Source organism: Crinia signifera, chromosome 4 (genome assembly GCF_055691185.1).
Source record: "Crinia signifera chromosome 4, ASM5569118v1, whole genome shotgun sequence".
In the NCBI taxonomy this organism is placed as follows: Eukaryota; Metazoa; Chordata; class Amphibia; order Anura; family Myobatrachidae; genus Crinia; species Crinia signifera.
Window position 1 is genome coordinate 130,064,149 of NC_139220.1, and position 20,749 is coordinate 130,084,897.

A 20,749-nucleotide genomic window follows, 5' to 3' on the forward strand; every position below is an offset into this window, starting at 1 on the left:
TCCCCTTGTCCAGGCAAAGATAAAAGGTTTCTATGACATAATTTGCCATTTCCTATATACAGAATGAAGTAGAATGACTGCTCCTTTAATAAGAAAAAAAAAACTTTAATATTGAGGAACACAAGCAACTTCCTTTTCTGTACATTTACTACAAGTTTAGGTGTCATAGCCCAATATAGCAACATACACGAAGGTAGCAAAAATCATCTGCTTGATCTGTACATTCTCCAAATGGCGCAAGCTAAGTTTACTGAAAACAAAAGCATTTCAGAAATATTGAAAATACCAACCATACGTTTTGTCAGTCCTCATATGTTTGAATAAATACATCTTTTCACAAAATAAGTTGTCCAGCATCTGCCAATTGCTTATTTATTGCTCACAATAATTGAATCTTTACAATTGGTATCAGATCTCACACGAAACCAAGTCAGACATTTTATATAAAACCTAGAAAAGATTTTTAAACTTTTATCTAATACTTTTAAAGGTAATTGGCTGTTTGACCTTAATGAGATGGTGCAGCCAATTTATTATATAAAATAACATTATGTTATGAATAAAATAGGAAGCTTATTTACTGCTTTTAAGCAGACATTTGCACAAAACTTGCCGCCACCATCACTTACATTTAAATACAAAAAGGTCAGTATAACTTCCATATCCTGTCTTCGTAACCAAAGCCAGATAGCCCCTGTACTACAGCTGCAACATCACTATCTACAGCAGCAGAAGTCAACCTCAATTTACATTTTACTATAAGGGTATATAATATTTATATATTGAAAAAACGTTGCAGGATCCCATAGGAATTTAATAAATTATCTTCTGCTTTTCAATTAAAAAAAAAAAAGAAGTCATCTGGTTCACAAAACCATTAACTTTTGAAAATGGTCATTAAAAAAACAAAGAAAAAAAGTGTCCTGTATAAAGATGCAATGTAAGCCATTGTATGACAACATTTGTTTACTGTAAAGCATGTAATGTCCACTGGATGCTTATTTATTGCATGCCCAAATGACATGTTCTTTCACTGAAAAATTGTGATATACTGATAGGATGGGTGAGGTGAATTCTAAGGGCGAGGGAGGGAACAAAAAAAAAAAAGGGAGGAAGACAGGTGCAAGTCAGGACCCCACCCCTGTTGCAATTAACAGTCTTTATAATAGAAAGTTCTCATGACAACTGAGAATTTGATGTGGTTGTTGGAATATTTAACTGCGACATAGAGTTCATATGTTTGTTTAATGGCTTCAAAGGAGTGTGACATGCAAGAGCTTGGGGAAAGCGATGATGGTATCTGTCTAATCGCAAGTATTTCACAGTCACCAGCTTTCCTGGAGAAGAAGGAGGAGGAGAGTTAAAAGAAGGCTTTACCCAATAATTACTATTCGCTAATTTAAAATTACACTTACCATCAAACCAAGATCCATGTAGAGCCTTGAAAGCTTTGCCTGCATAGTCTGGAGACAAGCATTTAACATATACGCAACCCTGCAACAATAACATTTACATTTATCCAACAGGGAAAATGGTTTATTAAAGAAATCACAAGAAACAAATCCAGAGAAACTACAATTACCTCACGGGAATTTTTATCTACTGCTATGTGAACAATCCCTTCATTGTCACTACACTTCTCCAAGATTGCCTCTTGAATTGCCAAATGCCAATGATCTCCAATTTCCCTGCAAAAAAACAACAACCAGTGGATAGTAGTGAATAAAGCAATACTAATAAAGTTCATTGCTTTACAAGAGAAGTTGAAATACAGACTAAAAATTAACACGTTATACAGTGGTTCCTGACTACACTGCCACCTTTATTAGCACCAATATGTTCTGTAAACTTTAACATCAAAATGGACATTTATGAATATCCTGAACACTATCCACTATAAGTTAATAAAAACTCATGTGCAATGAGCAAGGGTGCGCCCACATTTGGTGTACACCGAATGAAGCACCATGTGGAAAGGTTCAATTGTAATTACGGTACTTATATGTTAGTTGGGTGCCCACTATAGTAAGTACGTTCATACCCCCACTGTCCATGTCGGCATATAGTTGATTTTATGTAGTGTAGCAAGCCACTGAGCCTGAAGCATGGCGAGCGGACGCGTAAAACTAAGCGAATAGCTTAGTGGGTGCCCAACTAACATAAGTACCCATGTTAAACATTATAATATATCTATCTCCACTACACATTTGGTCTAACAAGTCCCAGGACAAGGAAGACTTGTAAAGTTACTTTTGGGATCCATTAGGGCAGTGGTTCCCAAACTGTGTGCCTAGGCACCCTGGGGTGCCTCAGGACACTTGCAGGGGTGCCTTGGGTTGGTGGAGCAGGATCAATTCATATTATTTATGGTCAATGTACCAGGCAAAACCAGTGCTGGTGGCTGCCAATCATAATATATGTGGACAGACAGAAGCAAATCCTGTCCCTCACCACATAACTGACATATAAACACAATGTTCTTAATTTAATATTTTATTTCTGAATTTCTCGATTGCCTTGAAAATATTTTGATGCTCTAGGGTGCCGTGATTCAAAAAAGTTTGGGAACCCCTGCATTAGGGGGCATTTTGGTACTTGTTTAGTTTCACGGCAGCCGATATATTGGATGCGATATCGGCAGATCCGATGCAATTTTTTACCTGGTCATAACCCCACTAACCACTACGCATGGAGTTGATTTTATATAGTGTGGCGAGCGCAGCGAGCCAGAAGAGTGGCGAGCCCAGCGAGGGAACGCAGATTACTGCGCTCGCCACACTATATAAAATCAACTCCATGCATAGTGGATAGTGGGGTTATGAACAGGTAAAAAAATCGGATCGGCCGATATCACATCCGAAACTAAACAAGTACCGGTATTTTTAACTAAAGAGGTTGATTTCTATTTAATTTGAAAAATCAATGCAGTTTTAGGGACAAACATCTACTGAAAGATGATTTTTTAAGACTAGTTTTTCAATGTAATGGGCCCCATACATCAGCAATCACAATTAATGGATTTCCAGATCCAGGGATTTTTGGCCAGATAAATGGATTTTACAATCTATCTGACTTTGCCCACACATTACAGATTTATTTCAGTGATAGGCAGATTTTTCCATCTAAAGATTGCATCTTCATATCTGGAAATTGCCCAATCGATTGTCATTTCAGCTGTTCATAATGTAAATAGATAAAGAAGACGAATTGGGAATGCCCACACATAAAAATGATCCGCAGATAATACCAGATTATTAAGCATGTTTAAAAATCTGATTAAGCAATCGATTGGCGATTTTGATTGGGATTGCCAAAAGGGGGAGCCCACACATCTAAAATAAATTGTGGCAATCATCTCCATATCTGAAAATTGTCACAATTAATTGCTGATGTATGGGGCCCTTAGTAAACATGTTTTAGCCATGAAAACTCTTTTAGCTCAATTTAAAAAACGTCCTTTAGTAAATATACCCCTAAGGGTTCCAAAATTCCACAGAGCCAGAAATATACCCTATATACATTATATTTACATTACATTGTATTTAGGCTATACTTTTACTTTGGTCAGATATGGCTGTTTCTTACAATAGGGCATTCAAGTGTGCTCAAACAAGTAAACTGAGCAGCTTTCAGCTGGAAGTCGCCCAGTGTGTAAGGGCCTTTACACATGATCTGGTCACTAAGCATAAAATACATAAGCAATGTCTTTTGTAAAATTAGAGAGCTACATGAGACTTTTTCTGTATTACACAGTATGAACAAACTGTATATTAATGCCTATAATATAGCCTTGAAAAGAGATTCACACTTGTAACGAAACATTGGCGCTATGAAATGTAAAACTTAAAAAAAATCCAAAAGCCTTGAACAGTCTCCAGAGTGATTGCTTAGAGGTGGTATATAGCTGTGATAGACGGCGGCACTCAGGACTTGCAATAATGAAGACTTACACTGTCGTTAAAGTGTTTGCCACTGCGCTGAAACGTTTAACACTTTAATGAAAGTGTGAGCCTTGATTATTGCACGTCCTGAGTGCTGCCGTACAGCACAGATAGATACACACACGGCTTTAGTTTAGGTTTTTTTTTCTCTCCATTAGAATTAACTTTTTAAGAAAGCCTCATTAGCAATATATAGTTAGTGTGTGTGTGTGTGTGTGTGTGTGTGTGTGTGTGTGTGTGTGTGTGTGTGTGTGTGTGTAACTTAGAATGCATTCTTCACCATTTTTTATTTGCCTCAATACTTTTTTTTAAGCCTGGATGGGTATTCAATCCGCCCAGCAGAAATAGTGGCAGTTTCTGACATTAAGTCGATTGGTCATTTGACCTATTAAAAGTCAGGTTAATTCTTTCGACTAGTGGAAAATTCTACAATTCAAAGTCCCTGCATCGGTGAAAATGGTCGCCAATAGCTGGAACCGGCCACAGATTCAATAATCCAGCGGCCTTTTCCGACAATACAGATTCACCTCCACAGAGAGGCCAAACTGTAGCAGGAAAGTACAGGACCGTTCCGGCCAGGACTGAATACTGAAGCCTGCTTTTTCCGCCCAGCGGAAATACTGGTCCAGGATTGAATACCCCCTTTATCAGTAGTTGAGAATTTATAAGTTTCAATTTACTCACATAACTGGATCAAACATATTCCGGATCTTTAAACATGGAGTCAGGCTATTTGGAGGAGAATTTCTTTTATCTAAATGGAAAGCTGCAAAACAAAAAGGACAAAAAGTTATAGTAGAAAAAATGGTTTTCAATATAATACTAGTGTGAAACTTACTGAAATACAACCAGGGTGAAAAATGCATTTTACAGCATGTAGGAACTAGATGTACAGTATCCTTTTATAATATATTTACTACTTTAAATACCATGCTGTGTACCATTCTTACATGGAAAAAAATTAACTAAGTTCAGCTAAAGCAAATAAAATGATATATAGGGAAGTAATCAAAACATAGAAATAAATCAAGAAAATATAAAGAGGGAATAACCAAAATCTTTTTAGAGGTGTCCTTATAAATCTAAGCCTCAATACGCCACGTAGCACGAGATGCCTAGCATGAGCAAGCTGCAAGTCCCGTGCAATTCTGCTAGTGTTGGTTTTTTTTTTGGGTGGCCATCATAGAAACCTTTAGTGTGACAGAATCTATATACAGAACTCGCATTCTAAAAAAAGCTTGATGTACTTTGTATACAGATTCAGAGAGTCAGTCGCACACAAGTGTCACATATCAATATTGATGCGGCCACCGCCGCCACCACCTTAACTGGATCCAAGACAGCGGCTCCAGAACGCAGCCCTCCAGTGGCCGGCACCCTAGACCTGCCTAGTGGTGGCGCCGGCCCTGTGAATACCAAACTCTCAAAACAACTGGAGATGCAGATATTGGCAGTAGGAATGCCAATCCCAAGGCAAATTTTCAATCCCAAAAATGCTCAATACTGGGATTCCCGGGATTGGCCTCCCTAATCTATATAAAAAAAAAAAAAAAAAAAAAAAAACATCCCAAAACTGCAGCAGTGTTGACGAAAGCGGTTGGCCGAGTGCGGAGTGAAACCATAAGCAGGCGGGCAGCAGTGGCTAGGCCTGCGCAGTGACCTCTGATCACCACGCTGCACAGCGGGTATCGGGAACAGCCAGGCAGCGTCTGAGTGTGTGCTCAGACATTGCATGGCATTAGACTGCACATGCACAGTGTAATCCCTACATCCTGGAATAAGAAACTCCAATCCAGGAATTGAAATCACAGCAATTTTGGTGCCAAATCCCGGAATCACACCAATCCCGATATTGGCCACCCTAATTGGCAGGAGTCCTTCTGAAATTAATTTTAAGCTTACTTCTTACAGACAACACTACTCCGATAACATAGCAACCTTCTGCAGGCAGGGGAATTGGGGGGGGGGGGGGTGTTGTTTAACATACATATTTACATACATAGTTAGTGTTCATTCTAGCACTCACCATCTTTGAAAACGCATGCAGTTCCGCTTCCCTGCATGGGGTGTCGCTGTCTGCTGTAGTGCTTCTAGCACAGTGTGGTCTTTATATCAGCACTGATATGCAAACCAGACCTGTGCTAGAGACACCACAGCAGACAGCGACAACCCAGACACGGAACAGGAACTGCATGGGTTTTCAAAGATGGTGGGTGCTAGAATAAACAATACATAGCATTGTTCATATGCAAATCAAATAATCCAAAAAAATTTACATTTGCTGAAAAATATAAATTATAGTCATGTAAATGATTGTCAAAAAAACCACCAATTTAATTAATATGTTCAGATCCAGAAAGGCAAGGGAATGACAAAGTAAAAGAGAATAAACGACCCTAACCATACCTTGTCCTTGCCACACTTTAGAAGGGATGGCTGAAAGTTTTTCACATGTGGAAGGCTGAATCCATTTCCACACAATGAAGTCTGCACCATTAATTTTCTGTGACTCCGCCCGCACACGAGACTCATTTGCAGCCAAAAACTCAACTGCTCGTTCCCAGACTTTCTTCATGTTCTTTCTTTAGCAAAAAAAATTGGGGGGAGAAATTAAAATAATGCAGTCACATGAACCTAGAGACTATAGTTTACTTCTAGAATTATAGACCTGTCTTTATAAAAGGTTTGATTTTTAAAAATTTCTAGCTTTATCATTTCAAGATATACATCCCAGATGGCCATGTTACTGCCGCATACCCATACATTTCAGGGTACACTTTGGGAAGCACAAATTATGTAATAGTTAGCATTACTGCTATGTTATATAAGTGTGTGCGTGAATCACAGCAGCTTACACCAGTTACGTTAGCCGCTTTGAGAATAGCATCATCGTCCGCTGGCCACACTTCGGGCTTGGTGGCTCGTCACAACTTAAGTTAATATATGGTGGCGTGGACACAGGCTGGTGTGGGTTACGCTACGTAAATTCCTGTGGCCGCAAAAATGAGGAAGTACCAAACTATCTTTATACATACTGAAAGACCAGCCCTCTTGTTTCTTTCAAAAATGAAAACTAAAAAAAGTGAACTCACTATAGGGTAGATTTATTAAGCTCAGTGAAGTGATAAAGTGTCTGGTTTTTATCACCAGCCAATCAGCTCCTACCTGTCATTTTTCAAACCAAGCCTGTAACTTCAGTTAGGAGCTGATTGGCCGGTGATAAAAACACCAGATACTTTATCACTTCACCGAGCTTAATAGCACTGTTCCTAAAATACCCTATAATACAGTTGTGAGTGGTGGGGGAATATTTTGGTTCTAATGTATCAGACAAGTGAAAAGGCTGAAACATACCGGTCACTAGCAGGTATTAAGGAATCTCTCACATGTGGAATTGGTGTAAATGGCTCTAGTTCTTTGTTTTCTTGACAAGCTTCATTGTGACATTTTAATGTATCTGAAAGTAAACAGTCAAATAAAGAAACACATGTAAATGGTTTACACAGACATATAGATTGTGTGTGTGTGTGTGTGTGTGTGTGTGTGTGCGCACACACACACATATACATAGATATAATACACATACACACATAAACAAGTTCATAACGCTGAAAACACAACAGATTGGTGTTCCCGGTAAGTAGCTTCAGGAAATCATTGTGCCCTGGCAATTTTAAAGCCTTGCCCCATTGTATTTCTAGAGCATTTCACACACAGCAAGAAGTACTTTAGATTTAGATTATATTGCTATTCTACAAGTACAGATGGAGCCCCTCTTTGCCTGGTGCTCGCCAGAACGTCCCCGCTGGTGAGCACAGGGACTCCATCAGACTGTGCAGCAAGGGTGGGCAGGAGGTCAGTGGAAAGGTCCCTGCAGCGGATGGGAACTAGTTCCCATCCGCTGAAAGGGACCCCGCCGCTGATTGTCCATACACTGCAGGGACCGCCTGCTCGCCCCTGCTGCCCAGGTGCCAGGCTGCTGGGGAGGCGTGTGGGCTTAGAAAGCTATATATAATTATCTTGTGGCCGAGTAGTGCGGCCCGGGGCTGGTGTCTGTGGGACCGGCACTGTCTCTGACCCTGTGCGGGCACGGAGGGGGGGGGCGAGGCAGGTGACCGCTGATGCAGGCAGCAGCCAACAGGAGTTTCCGGGTAAAGGCAGCGCTGATGACTGGTACTGGCTGGCAAGGGGACTGTGTGCTGGTTAGTCCGGGTGACCGCTGATGTCGGGCAGCAGCCCGCAGGAGGAGGGGGGTGTTTGTTTGAGCTTTAGACCATATAGTATGCCTGGAATCAAACATTAATGTGATAGCTATGTGTATTGTATCCATTTTGAGCAATAGTGTTAGGACCTGCAGAAAAGTGTGGTCCCGTGAAGAGGGCTGCAGGCTTAAATGCATTGATCAATTCATGAACTAAATCTCCACTATTAATATCAGTTAATTTAGTGAGTGCAGAGCCCCTACAATTTCTGTTTAAACAATAAATGAGGCAGGAAATCTAGACAGGTATGGATAAAGCCAACACTGACATTTACCCCAACTACGGTAATAAGTAAGAGGAAAAAAAAAATATATATATATATATTATTTTTTAAGAGGACTTTCTATCAAGACTAAGCAATAGCAAATTTATGTATGGATTTATTATGTCCTCTGAACCACTGCTCTGCTAACATCATTGGATACTATTTTAGCATGCTGCTGGTCTGAAGAAAAACCGTAAAGTCTTAAATCTTACCTATAATTTTTACCACCAGGTCGTACATCTGTTTAGTTTCCTCCTCTTCTTTTTTCCAACGGTATCGCATATATCGAAGAACTCCGAAAACCACTGCAATACCTATATAAAAAAGGGAGAGAATTTTTTTTTCTTACGAATGACAGAGCAAGCTCCCCCATACATTTCTATACTGGTTATACTAAAAAAGATACAACTGAATGCATATACAATTACCTAGAAGCAACAGTGACAGTCTGTGGGCTACAGTAATAACTGCACGACGGATGCGACATAAAAAGGACATTTGTGGCCGTGTGGATTCCAAGTACTTCACACTGGTTATATTTAAATCATCCTCCAAATCTCCTGAACATCTATATGAAACAGAAAAGTGTTAGCAATAAGGAGCTTTGAGAATCGGGCAAAGCAGCTGTCAGCCATGGTTATATTAAAATAAAACAATCCACCACACACAACTATATCATCATGCAGCATTCCATGTTGGCAGATTGTTACATAGCAAACCAAAATATGCTGCTGGAGAACCCAACACTACAGCAAGACATGGGAAGTAAGGCAGGACATTAATGGATCACAATTTTTATCTTCCAAATTCAAGGAATGATACAGGGGTAGCTGAATGATTTGGTGTAAAGCTAATCTTTGTCTATACGTGGTTTGTCACTATTGTTGAGAAAAAAGTTCCATACACAGACAGGATGTATTAGCAGCTGATTTGGCAAAGAGGAACAGTGTTCTTTCACATGTTCGGTGAAGTATTCACTTGCTTTCAGCAGCTGACTGGTGCTTGCAGCACAAGCGCTGGTTAAAATTTCCCAAAAACACCCCCTGGCCTAACTACTCTCCAAAAGGAGAGCATCACTTTGAAACCCTTAATCAATCAATAGGAGCACCTCTAGTGACAGAGCACGTAGCGTCCCCGTAATCTAGCACAGTTCTCCACATGGGGGCATGGGGAAAAGTAATATTTGCAAGCTCGAAATGTGCAGGTACCACCATACACCATAGTGCAAAAACATAAATCTTCCCCTCAATTTCAATCAACAACGGATGCTTCAATGCAGTCAAACCAATTTTTTTTACTACATTAACTGTGCTACCCACCACCTAAAAGGGCTCAAACCACAACCCACCACTTTAAATGGATACGGATTTAAAAAAAAAGCAGATTTCTTCATATATCATGAAGTTAGCCTCCTACCTCTTCTCATTCCTCAATATCACACTTAAAGTGTAGCACATTCTTTGTTCCCTCACATCTGGACCTTAGATTACAAATCACATCACAAACACTAATTGAATCTAATGGAAATTTAACCTGCTCAATCAAAAACAACATAACCCAAATTGTAAAGATAATGTAAAAATGATGGCCACCCAATTCTCTGGTCTAAAAAAGGCACACACACACACTGAGATTTGTATACACCCTCCGTGCTGAGCGTTTTAGGGAAGGAGAACTTCCCTTGAACGTCCCAGCAGCTAGATCGCCCATTAACACGTAGTGATGTGTGTATGGGCGGTCTATGCTAACCAGTGTTAGGATTAGCATAGTGATTTGACTAGATCTTTACTACATGTAGACAAGATTAGTCAGGCAACAGTGACCCATGGGACCACACACCATCGTTGCTCTGTGTATATGCCCCTTTAAACACTTCTCTCCCAATCTCAAACCTCGGATCCAAGATCAATCTACTTGATCATTTACAATCTTGGTTGACAGCGCTCAACCTGCTCTTGCAAAACTAATATACCTGCTTCCACAGCAGTGGCAAAAGGTCACATTGCTTTTAATAGCTTTACTTCTTTCAGAAGCTTGGCTAGCTTCTCTAAATTCAACGCTCAGCTAATTCAGTTTTCCTGGTTTTCTTCCTACCATTTAGGTGCAGTAATTCTTTTCTCCCAGGTTAAGCAAAATTTAGAGCAGCCGCAGAGTTTTGGATATTTAGTGGCAGCAATTTCTATAGGAATTAGCACAACCTTTTTTTCAGGGTTTCGGAACTGGTGCAAACTATAGGAAAACATTTTAACGGTAGCCAGGGAAACCCAGATAATGATTATTTGGCAATTTGGAGTTTTAAGTTATAGGACCTACACACATATTGTAAGCGATCGCACCACATCGCTCCGTGTGTAGGCGCCAAAGTGATAGCCATGCACGGTCACATGCGTCGCTATTGCCTGTGTTCTTGGAGAACACTGGCCCTGACAGATCGCTCAGCACATCTGCCTGTGTGTAGGCCCCTTCAGCTTAATTAGGTAAAATTCTGCAAGTGCAGAATGGGTTAAAAAGATGTGGGACTGGTATATGGGGGAGTTGTATGGTGGGATGGGCTTTAAATATTTTCTGGTCAGTTGGAAGGGCGTATGGAATAGCCCAATTCTTCCAGCTCATACGTATTTTATCTTCTTTTCAAGCTCTATAATGGGTTAGCATGACAATGCTCCTACCTAACCTACATGAGAAAACGGTACTTGTGTATTTTGGCGGCGCCCACGATGAGGATCGCGTCCATCGTGTGTGAAAAACCGGGTCCACCGCGTCGTGTGCATTAACATGGCACACGACGCGACCGACGCGATGGACGCGATTTCTCCATAGGCTTCAATGTTAAAATATTTTAACATTGAAATCGTGTCGGTCGCGTCGGTCTTGTGCCATTATAATGGCACAAGATAAGATGGACTTGATAAAGTCCATTTTACATGGAATAAAATGGCAAATGGGCCAATATGGCCCATTTCTCATTGTATATGTCCCCGTCATGTCCAAATATAACTGCCCCCCCATTGTGAGCGGCACCCCAGTATTGACGTCAACCCGAAGCGTGGCGAGCGCAGCGAGCCCGCGAGGGGCGGCGGTGCGCGTCCTCCGACCTTTTCATACCCCTACTATCCACGTCGGCGTGGAGTTGAGAATAGTATAGTGTGGCGAGCGCAGCGAGCCACCGAGCCCGAAGCGTGGCGAGCGCAGCGAGCCCCGCGAGGGGACGCGGACACCTGTGAAGCCCGCGTGGGGACGCGGATACCTGTGAAGGTATCCGCGTGCGCTCGCCACGCTTCGGGCTCGGTGGCTCGCTGCGCTCGCCACACTATTCTATTCTCAACTCCACGCCGACGTGGATAGTAGGGGTATGAAAAGGTCGTAGGACGCGTACCGCCGCCCCTCGCGGGCTCGCTACGCTTCGGGTTGGCGTCAATACTGGGGTGCCGCTGACAATGGGGGGCATTTATATTTGGACATGACGGGGCCATATACAATGAGAAAGCAAGGATTATACTCACGATAATACCTTTTCTTGGCAGCCATTACATTGGGTTTATCCCCTTCTCTCTCCCAATTAGACAGGTAGTTTTTTCCCCTAGGACCCAGCTCCTCCTCTTCCTCTTGCTATATAACCGAGCACCTCCCCTTAGACCATAGTCTTTTGAATGTCTCCGACCCGATCCTAGGGAAAAAACAGAAACAGGGAGGGCTAAAAAAATATGGGCTGCCATGAAGTATTCCGAAGAAAAGGTATTATCGTGAGTATAATCCTTGCTTTCTCCTTCATACTTCATGGCAGCCATTACATTGGGATGTACCAAAGCAGTAGGGCGGGATATACAATACCTCAAGCTAGCGCTTGTCTTAGGACCTCACTTCCGAAACGTGCTCCTGCCACATCCAGGGCATAATGCTTGGAAAACGTATGCAGAGATTTCCAAGTAGCAGCTTGACATATCTCACTGGCCGATACGTTCGCCTCTCTCGCCCAAGAAACCGCCATTGCCCGTGTGAGTGTGCCTTGATACCCTCCGGGACTGGACGACCTACTTTCTTGGAGGTAAAGGAAATGACTTCTTTAAGCCATCGTGAAATTGTCTGTTTCGCTGGAACGAATCCCTTCTTCGCACCTTGCGGAATCACAAACAAATTCTCTGTTTGCCTGAATGAAGCAGACCTATCCAAATAAATTTTAATGGCTCTGACCACATCTAATGAATGCAAATTCTCTTTTTTATTTGAAGGATTGGGAAAAAAACAAGGTAAAATAATTTCCTGATTTAAATGAAAAAATGACACCACTTTTGGCAAAAAAGAATTCTTAGTCTTCAGGACTACTTTATCCGGGAATATCTTCAGATATTGCTCCTGAATGCACAGCGCCTGGAGCTCACTAACCCTTCTGGCGGAAGTGATTGCTACCAGAAACGCCACTTTCCATGTCAAAAACTTAAGGCTTGTTCTGTCCAACGGCTCGAATGGAGCCTCCATAAGCCCATTTAGCACCAAGTTAAGATCCCATTGAGGAACCAAAGAACGGACCCTCGGCCGGATCCTCTTGATGGCCTGACAGAACCTTTTTACTAGAGTATGATCTGCCAGCCTTTGGTCTAATAGTACACTTAATGCCGAGACGTGCACTTTCAGGGTAGAAACTGCTAACCCTTTGTTGAAACCGTCACACAGAAACTGTAGCACATGAGAGATGGATGCATTTGGAAACTGAAATTTGCCTTTAGACCAATTAGCAAATATCCTCCAGACTCTGTAATAGATAGCCGACGAAACCTTTTTTCTCGCCTGGAGCAGTATCTCTATCACTTCTGGGGATAGGTGCTTCTCCCTTAGTTGCTGCCTCTCAATTTCCACGCCGTCAACGACAAGTTCGGCGGATCTTGGCATCTGATTGGTCCCTGAGACAGAAGGTCTGATGACACTGGCAGAAACAGAGGTCCGGCTACCGCCATGCTCTCTAGCATCGGAAACCAAGCCCTTCTGGCCCAATATGGAAGAACTATCAGCACCTGACATCTCTCCGATCTGATCTTCCATAACACTCTGTGGATGAGAGAAAATGGTGGGAACACATAGGCTAGGGAATAGCTCCACTCCTGAGATAGGGCGTCGACTCCGCACGACCCGCGTGCTGGGTACCGTGAGAAGAACCGGGGAACCTTTTTGTTGACCGATGTTGCCATTAGGTCGATCTCTGGCATGCCGAAGTTTTCCACTATGAGCTGGAAGACTGACTGCTTTAGTTCCCATTCGCCTGGAATTAATGTATTGCGACTCAAGAAGTCTGCTGCTTGATTTTCTTCTCCTGGAATGTGCAAGGCTGTAATAGACAGCAGATTTACTTCGGCCCAAGACATTATATTCTCTACTTCCTCCAACAACACCCGACTTCTTGTGCCTCCTTGACGGTTGATGTAAGAGACTGTCGTGACATTGTCCGAGAACACCCGTACATGTGACCCCTTTATGTCGTCCGCGAAGAATTTTATCGCTTGCCACACTGCCCTCAACTCTTTGTGGTTCGAGGACCAGTTTTTTTCTTGCATTGACCACCTTCCTTGGCACGATCTTCCTACCCCATGCGCCCCCCAGCCTGAGGCGCTGGCATCTGTAGTTATCACTACGAATGACGGACTTTGTAGGGACCATCTTCTTTCTCTTAACAGATCGTAGCTCCACCAATTCAAGGAGACCTTTACTGCGTTTGGGATCCTTATTGCTTGATCTAGTGGCGTATGATCTCGTGAGAATCTCAGGAGAAACCATTGCAGTGGCCTCATTCTCCATCTTGCCCAAGGCGTAACTTCTACTGCTGAAGCCATCATCCCGAGCAAACTCATTGCAGTTTTTAAGGGCACGCGGGGTTCGCTGTGAATAAGAGAAATCAGCTGCTGGACTTTCTCGCACCTTTTCTCTGAGAGCGCTATTTGGAAAGAGACGGTGTCTACCAAGATGCCTAGGAATTGAATCCTTCTTGACGGAGTGAGACGACTTTTTTCCCAGTTGATCATCCAACCGTGCCTTTGAAGAAACTCGATGGTGTAGTCTCTTGCTAGTACACTTTCTTCCTCGGACTGTGCTGCTATCAAGATGTCGTCTAGATATGCCCACACCATCACTTTTTGCCTTCTCAGGTTTTCTATTAATACCACCAGAACCTTCGTGAAGACCCGGGGTGATGAGGTTAGCCCGAATGGCAGGCATGTGAACTGGAAATGTCTTTCTTTTATGGCAAACCTTAGATACTTTGTCGGCCGGAAAGATGGGAATATGAAAGTACGCATCCTTCAAGTCGATTGCTACCAGATAATCGTCCTTCCTGATTCCCATCAAGATCGACTTGGTTGTTTCCATATGAAACTTCTTTTTCCTTAGACGATCGTTCAGACTCCTCAAGTCGAGGATGGTTCTGAACCCGCCTGAGGCTTTGCTTATAACAAACAACCGGGAGTAATACCCCACACCTCTTTCTTTTAACGGAACTTCTTCGACTGCATTTGTGTCGATCAGATCCTGCACGCTTGACTTCAACACCTCCTTTTCCGCTTCTGATAGGGGAAGATTGGAACTTAAAAACTTTGCCCATTTCGGCTTTAACAGAAATTCTAACCGGTATCCTTGAGATACTATCTCTAAGACCCATTTGTCCGAGACGTTGTGCTCCCAGACGTGAGCAAATTCCAACAGTCTTCCTGCTACTGGAATCCGCTCCATAGCGCCCCTGGCGTCACTGTTTTTGGGCTGTACTAGAGCTTTCGCCTCTCTTTTTAATGTACTGGCGAAAAAACGCCCGTGACGTACCTGATGCGTATTTGTCACGAAAAGGCCTACCTGGTCTGTAAGACCTGGCCTGTCTAAATGATTGCCTATTGGAGTAGGCATTAAATCTACCCCTCCTGTCCTGGGGTAACCTGACCGATTTACCCCCCGACATCCTCTGAATCATTTGGTCAAGCTTACTTCCAAAGAGAAAGGCCCCCTCATACGGAAGTGTGGCCAGTTTATTTTTGGAGTGAGAGTCCGCCGACCATGACTTCAGCCAGAGTGCCCTTCTGGCTACTACTCCTGAGGTCAAAGATTTGGCTGAAAAGTCCAGCATGTCTAGTGATGCCTCACATACATAATCTATGGCCATTTGTATCTGAGCCAGGCTTCTGCTCATATGATCTCGGGAGGTTTTATCCTGCATATCATCCTGCAGTGCCGCACACCATATGCGTAATGCCCGTGACAGAGAAGCTATGGCTACGCCTGCCTTCATGGACACAGAGGTAGATATATGCAAACGTTTCAGAGCACTCTCCATCCTCTTCTCCATAGGGTCCTTCAGGGAAGCACCGTCCTCTAACGGAATAGTCGTGCGGGTAGTAACCTCAGATACAGATGCATCAATTTTGGGCACATTGCTCCATTTTAAAAACTCCTCATCTTCTAAGGGAAACATTTTCTCAACCCTTTTAAAGGACCCCACACGTTTGTCCACATTATTCCACTCTTTTATCAGTATGTCCTTGACGACTTTGTGGACAGGAAAGCATCTGCCTTTCCTTGACCTGTCTTCAAAAAGAGTGTCCAACTCCGTTTTAACTGGCTGTTTATAATTCAAGGTCTTATATAAGTTTTTTAACACCACTTCCACTAGACCTAAATCAAACAAACGCTCGTCTTCAATCACTTCTCCAGATTCGGCCGTGGAACCACCTGTGCCGTCATCAGAACCGGCCCCTATTGATCCCACATCATCGTCCACATCCAAACTGATCTGAGACCTAGACCTTTTATTGCCAGAGTATTCCTTCTTAGAGACAAAATTTTTCTCCATCCATTCTCTAAGTTCTGATATCTGGCTAGACACTGAAGCAGACTCCTTCTTCTGAAGACAACATTTGCATAATACATCCTCTCCAATAAACGACTTGTCACACTCAGGGCAAATCTTATCCAATCGCTTTTTAGCTGTCTTCTTTTTGGCCACAACAGGCACACTAAAACAGAAGAAAAAATAAACTAACTAACTGACTATCCAGCATAAGAATAGACCATAACCAGTCCTCACTGAGGACTTACCTGGGCAGCGGTGTATTCACATTAGGAGAGGCTCCCTCCATACTGCAGCCGAGTTTCCACAGAGTACCACGCAGATAAGAGCGCCTGTCACACCGGCCAGGCGCTATATATACCGTTCTTCCGCCCTGTGGAACGCACGCGACCCGCGCTGGAACGCAGGCCGCGTGCTGACGCGTCGCATATGCGTCACGTCCGCCCGCGCGTCTCACACGGGACGCCGAGCAAGGAAGCGCCGTACGCTTCCTGTCAGTGGAACGCACGCGGTCTGCCTATGCACCGCAGACCGCGCGCCGGAAGCTCGCCTCACTTCCCCTCCGGCGTCTGCTTTCCCCATACCCGGAAACAGACGCCAGCCTGGGGGAACACGCTGATGCCGCTACACACCTCTCTAGCGCTCTGGACTCACCATACTTGCGCCATGGCTCCCGCACTTAAGGCTTAGGTGAGTCCCCATACCTCCTTGATACTGGGTTATAGGCTCCGCCAACCCATTCAGTGAGCACAGATCCATGCCACCGGCTCCGGACCACATATATAGGGTAAGGCACCGCCACCCCTCGCTGCCAGGTCTTTTAATCATGTCTCTACACTAATCTAACTACCTGTTTACAGATAGAGGAGACAGGAAAAAGACTATGGTCTAAGGGGAGGTGCTCGGTTATATAGCAAGAGGAAGAGGAGGAGCTGGGTCCTAGGGGAAAAAACTACCTGTCTAATTGGGAGAGAGAAGGGGATAAACCCAATGTAATGGCTGCCATGAAGTATGAAGGAGAAATGGGCCATATTGGCCCATTTCCCATTGTTTTCTATGTTAGATGGACTTTATCAACTACATTTGATCTTGTGCCATTATAATCACAAGTCCGACGCGACCGACAGTATTTCAATGTTAAAAATATTTTAACATTGAAGCCTATGGAGAAATCGCGTCCATCGCGTTGCGTCGTGTGCCTTAAAGTTAAGGCACACGATGCCCGCGACGGGCGCCGCCAAAATACACAAGTACCGAGAAAACAGTTAATTGTATACAAAGTAGGATACCATAGGAGACATGTTAATGTATTTAGGGTAGAAAATAGTATGGTATGTGCAGATTTTTCCTCAGCAGCTTACGGAGATCTCAGTAACAGCAATGGAATACACGGTTTCGGACTCATGCACTCACTTGATTCCAACATCTCTTCCAGACTGTAATATCCATATCAATGAGTTATTCAACTCACCAACATATTCTTCACCTAAACCCTGTAAACAAAAAAAAAAACCAAAAAAAAACAGAAAGTTAGTGTTAATTTAGAATAGTATGAAGACAAGTCAGGCCAAGGAAGGAGGGATGGGGAGTAAAGAAATAATAAAGTTAAATGCTGTGTATCCAGGATGTGATCTTTAAAACACAATGTACAGGTACTCACGTTATTAGATAAGAATTGTACTGCAAAAGAACACCATATCAAAATATCAACGCTTCCACCACAAACAACTCCCCTCCCAATCAACTTAGACTTCCCGAGATGGTCTAGCAGAAACGGTCTTAAATGGAGGGGGCCAAAATGTGTATCTTACCTAAGATATTTTACTTTTTTTTTTTTTCTTAAAACCATCCCTGTATTCATTAAACTTTTTTCAAAAATATCCAAGGAGCCTTTGAAAGAGGTGTCTAGGGTTGGGTAAAGACCTAGACTGGGACAGAAGTTTCGCTCTGAGTACAGGAAGTGGGGTCCTAAACTACCTTGCTTCCTTAGTTACGATTCATTCTGTGTAACATTAGCAGTTATCTGTGAAGACCTCTCCCTTTCTGTTTTTTTACCAGCCTCCCCTGTGGTCAAAATCTCTAAATTCTCACATACCATTCTTGTGCACACATTTAGGAGTTTATCAGAATTAGACACCTATTTGTTCCAGATACGTCTCCACAGATTTAACAGTCTCAAAAGTACTTATGCAAGTAAATTTACACAAGCTCCTAAAAATGAAAAGGGAGGTGATGTTGCCTATAGCAATCAGATTCAGTCTTCTTTCTCAATTGCATCTTAGAAACTGGTGAATTTGAGAGGGATAAAATATTCCTGATATTTGATATTCTTTTAATCTTTGGACCCACTCATGTCCACTGTATACTGCATAAGACTCATCACCAATTGAGTCTTTTGGCCAAAGAAGCCCCACAAAACCAAATCTCTAAATATTGTTATCGTCACCCCCTATTCCCACCTCTGTATGAAATAGGATTAAACATGAGACAGGCCAATGTAGCAGAAAAATAGGCTTCAGGTAATTACCATTAAATTATTTTCTCAAATTCCACAGGAGACACTGAAAGAGCTTACACTGGGGTATGGACAAGTGTTAGTTGGTGATGGCACTTTAAGAATGAAAAATGTGAAAGTTCCTCCCCTCCATGCCCCACAAGCCCTTAAGTTAAGAATGAGCAGATGGATAAAACAGAGGAAGACTAGAGAAGAGAACACACAAGACCAGGGGTGGGCAACAGGCGGCCCGCGGGCTGGATGCGGCCCGCGAGCCTCTCAGGTCTGGCCCGCCGAATGGACCTATATCACAATGACAAGCGGCCCGACTAGCTGAGCTGCTTGTCAGTTAACTGGAAGGCTTAAGTGTAATGCCGCCACGATGCCCGACTGCATCCGCCCCGCACAGCATTACTGGGAGCGGACGCGCCTAATGGGAAATTCGGCTCTGTAAAGCAGTATGTATCTGGTATCACCTGACTGCTCCCCGGCCCCTTGCTGCTGTGCCCGGGAGTCTGAGGGCATCCTGCACCATCTTGGGGCCTCCTTGCTGCATACCTCCACATGGTGAGAATGAAGCAATTGCTGTAACATTCAGTACATGGTTTCCCACCTGCACAACTGGGCTCTTTATTGCTGTTACTGGTATCCACATTTTTCTGGCTCCTGCTATTATTGCTATTATTGTACTGCTAATCACCTTCTTATTAACTGTCTCTAGCTTCTATATCAGAGGAAGCCAAATCTCTCAGGAGACACCTGATATTGGTGACAAGACTACTACATTCCCTTGCGATAATACTAAGGTCCTTGATGATCCTGCCGCTTCTGTTGCCTAAATAACTAGCTACCTTATGGGCCGAATATGTTTTCTGACTTTGCATTATCTCCAGGCTTCTTAGTACCGTTTGCTTTGGTAGTGTGGCATGGGGGCCCTGCTCTCAATAATATCGCTGCTGCTGCTGCTTACAGGGGTGCTCTGGATTCCTGTATACATGGCTCCTGTAGCTACGTATTTCTTGCCACTGCAACCTGGGGCTAGTCATAGAAACATAGAATTTGATGGCAGATAAGAACCATTTGGCCCATCTAGTCTGCCCCTTTTTTTACCCTTCAGGTAATCTCAACCCTTTTTAATCAAGTGCTATTAAATGTGTATAAGGGGTATATGGTGTGGTACACTGCACTTTAAGAAACCCCCTATTTGTGTGACCACACCCCCTTTTGCATGGCCACACCCACTTTTCCTGAGTGCGGCCCTTGAACATTTACTGGAAGTGTTAAGCGGCCCCCCAGCTGAAATTATTGCTTACCCCTGCACAAGACCATAACCAGGCAGATGAAGAGGGCTAGGACGGTGTTCAGAGCCCCACGTGGAATCAGAGAAAAAGACTGAATCCTATTTTCTTGTAGAAAAAAAAAATAAATAAACAGTGCACCAAGTGTTTGCCCTGTCGTGCAGCCCTGGATGAACCAAACAAACGAGCAGAAATACACAAAGGAGACTGATGAACATTGCTTAAATAAGCCTGCCGAATGACCAGCAAATTCCAGAGGCAGCCACACTTCCCAAGCCGCATCGTACAGTACAAACAGCGTAATCTGTTTCATGCAGAGGCGCCATTCGGGCCACATAAATACTATGAGCCCGAACCAGGTAAAAAAAAAAAAAAAAAAGACAATCTCGAGTCCTCTAGCAAAGCATGACAAAACCATTGGCTGGTTAAATGAGGTCACCGACGTGCCAGTCGGAAGGTGCTGCTTGCTTCTGAGGATATCAGCCTCAACATCCACCCTGTTAAAAACACAGCCACACTACGTGTAAGACGTCTGCCCAAAAAAGGCAAAGGCCACAGCTGCTCACAAGAAGCAGGTGGAGATCCAAGAACCAGGCCCATTCAGGCCAATCCGGAGCAACCAAAGGTGACTGAGGCAGTCTCCTGCTTGATATGCTTTGGTACGCATGGA

The 20,749-nt window shown here is 43.3% G+C and overlaps 1 protein-coding gene across 1 annotated transcript in view; it reads right to left on the bottom strand.

The window, feature by feature from the left end:
• Window positions 1-342: 342 nt before the first annotated feature.
• LEMD3 (LEM domain containing 3) overlaps window positions 343-20,749 on the bottom strand; it is a 42,613-nt gene continuing 22,206 nt past the window's right edge. Inside the window, exons 5-13 of the mRNA XM_083182455.1 lie at window positions 17,701-17,780; window positions 8,897-9,036; window positions 8,681-8,782; window positions 7,296-7,398; window positions 6,348-6,523; window positions 4,626-4,707; window positions 1,583-1,688; window positions 1,416-1,494; window positions 343-1,337 (exon numbers count right to left, since the gene is read on the bottom strand). Of these exons, the coding sequence (XP_083038581.1) occupies window positions 1,177-1,337; window positions 1,416-1,494; window positions 1,583-1,688; window positions 4,626-4,707; window positions 6,348-6,523; window positions 7,296-7,398; window positions 8,681-8,782; window positions 8,897-9,036; window positions 17,701-17,780 (1,029 nt within the window). The 3' untranslated portion in view covers window positions 343-1,176. The remainder of the gene's footprint in view (window positions 1,338-1,415; window positions 1,495-1,582; window positions 1,689-4,625; window positions 4,708-6,347; window positions 6,524-7,295; window positions 7,399-8,680; window positions 8,783-8,896; window positions 9,037-17,700; window positions 17,781-20,749) is intronic.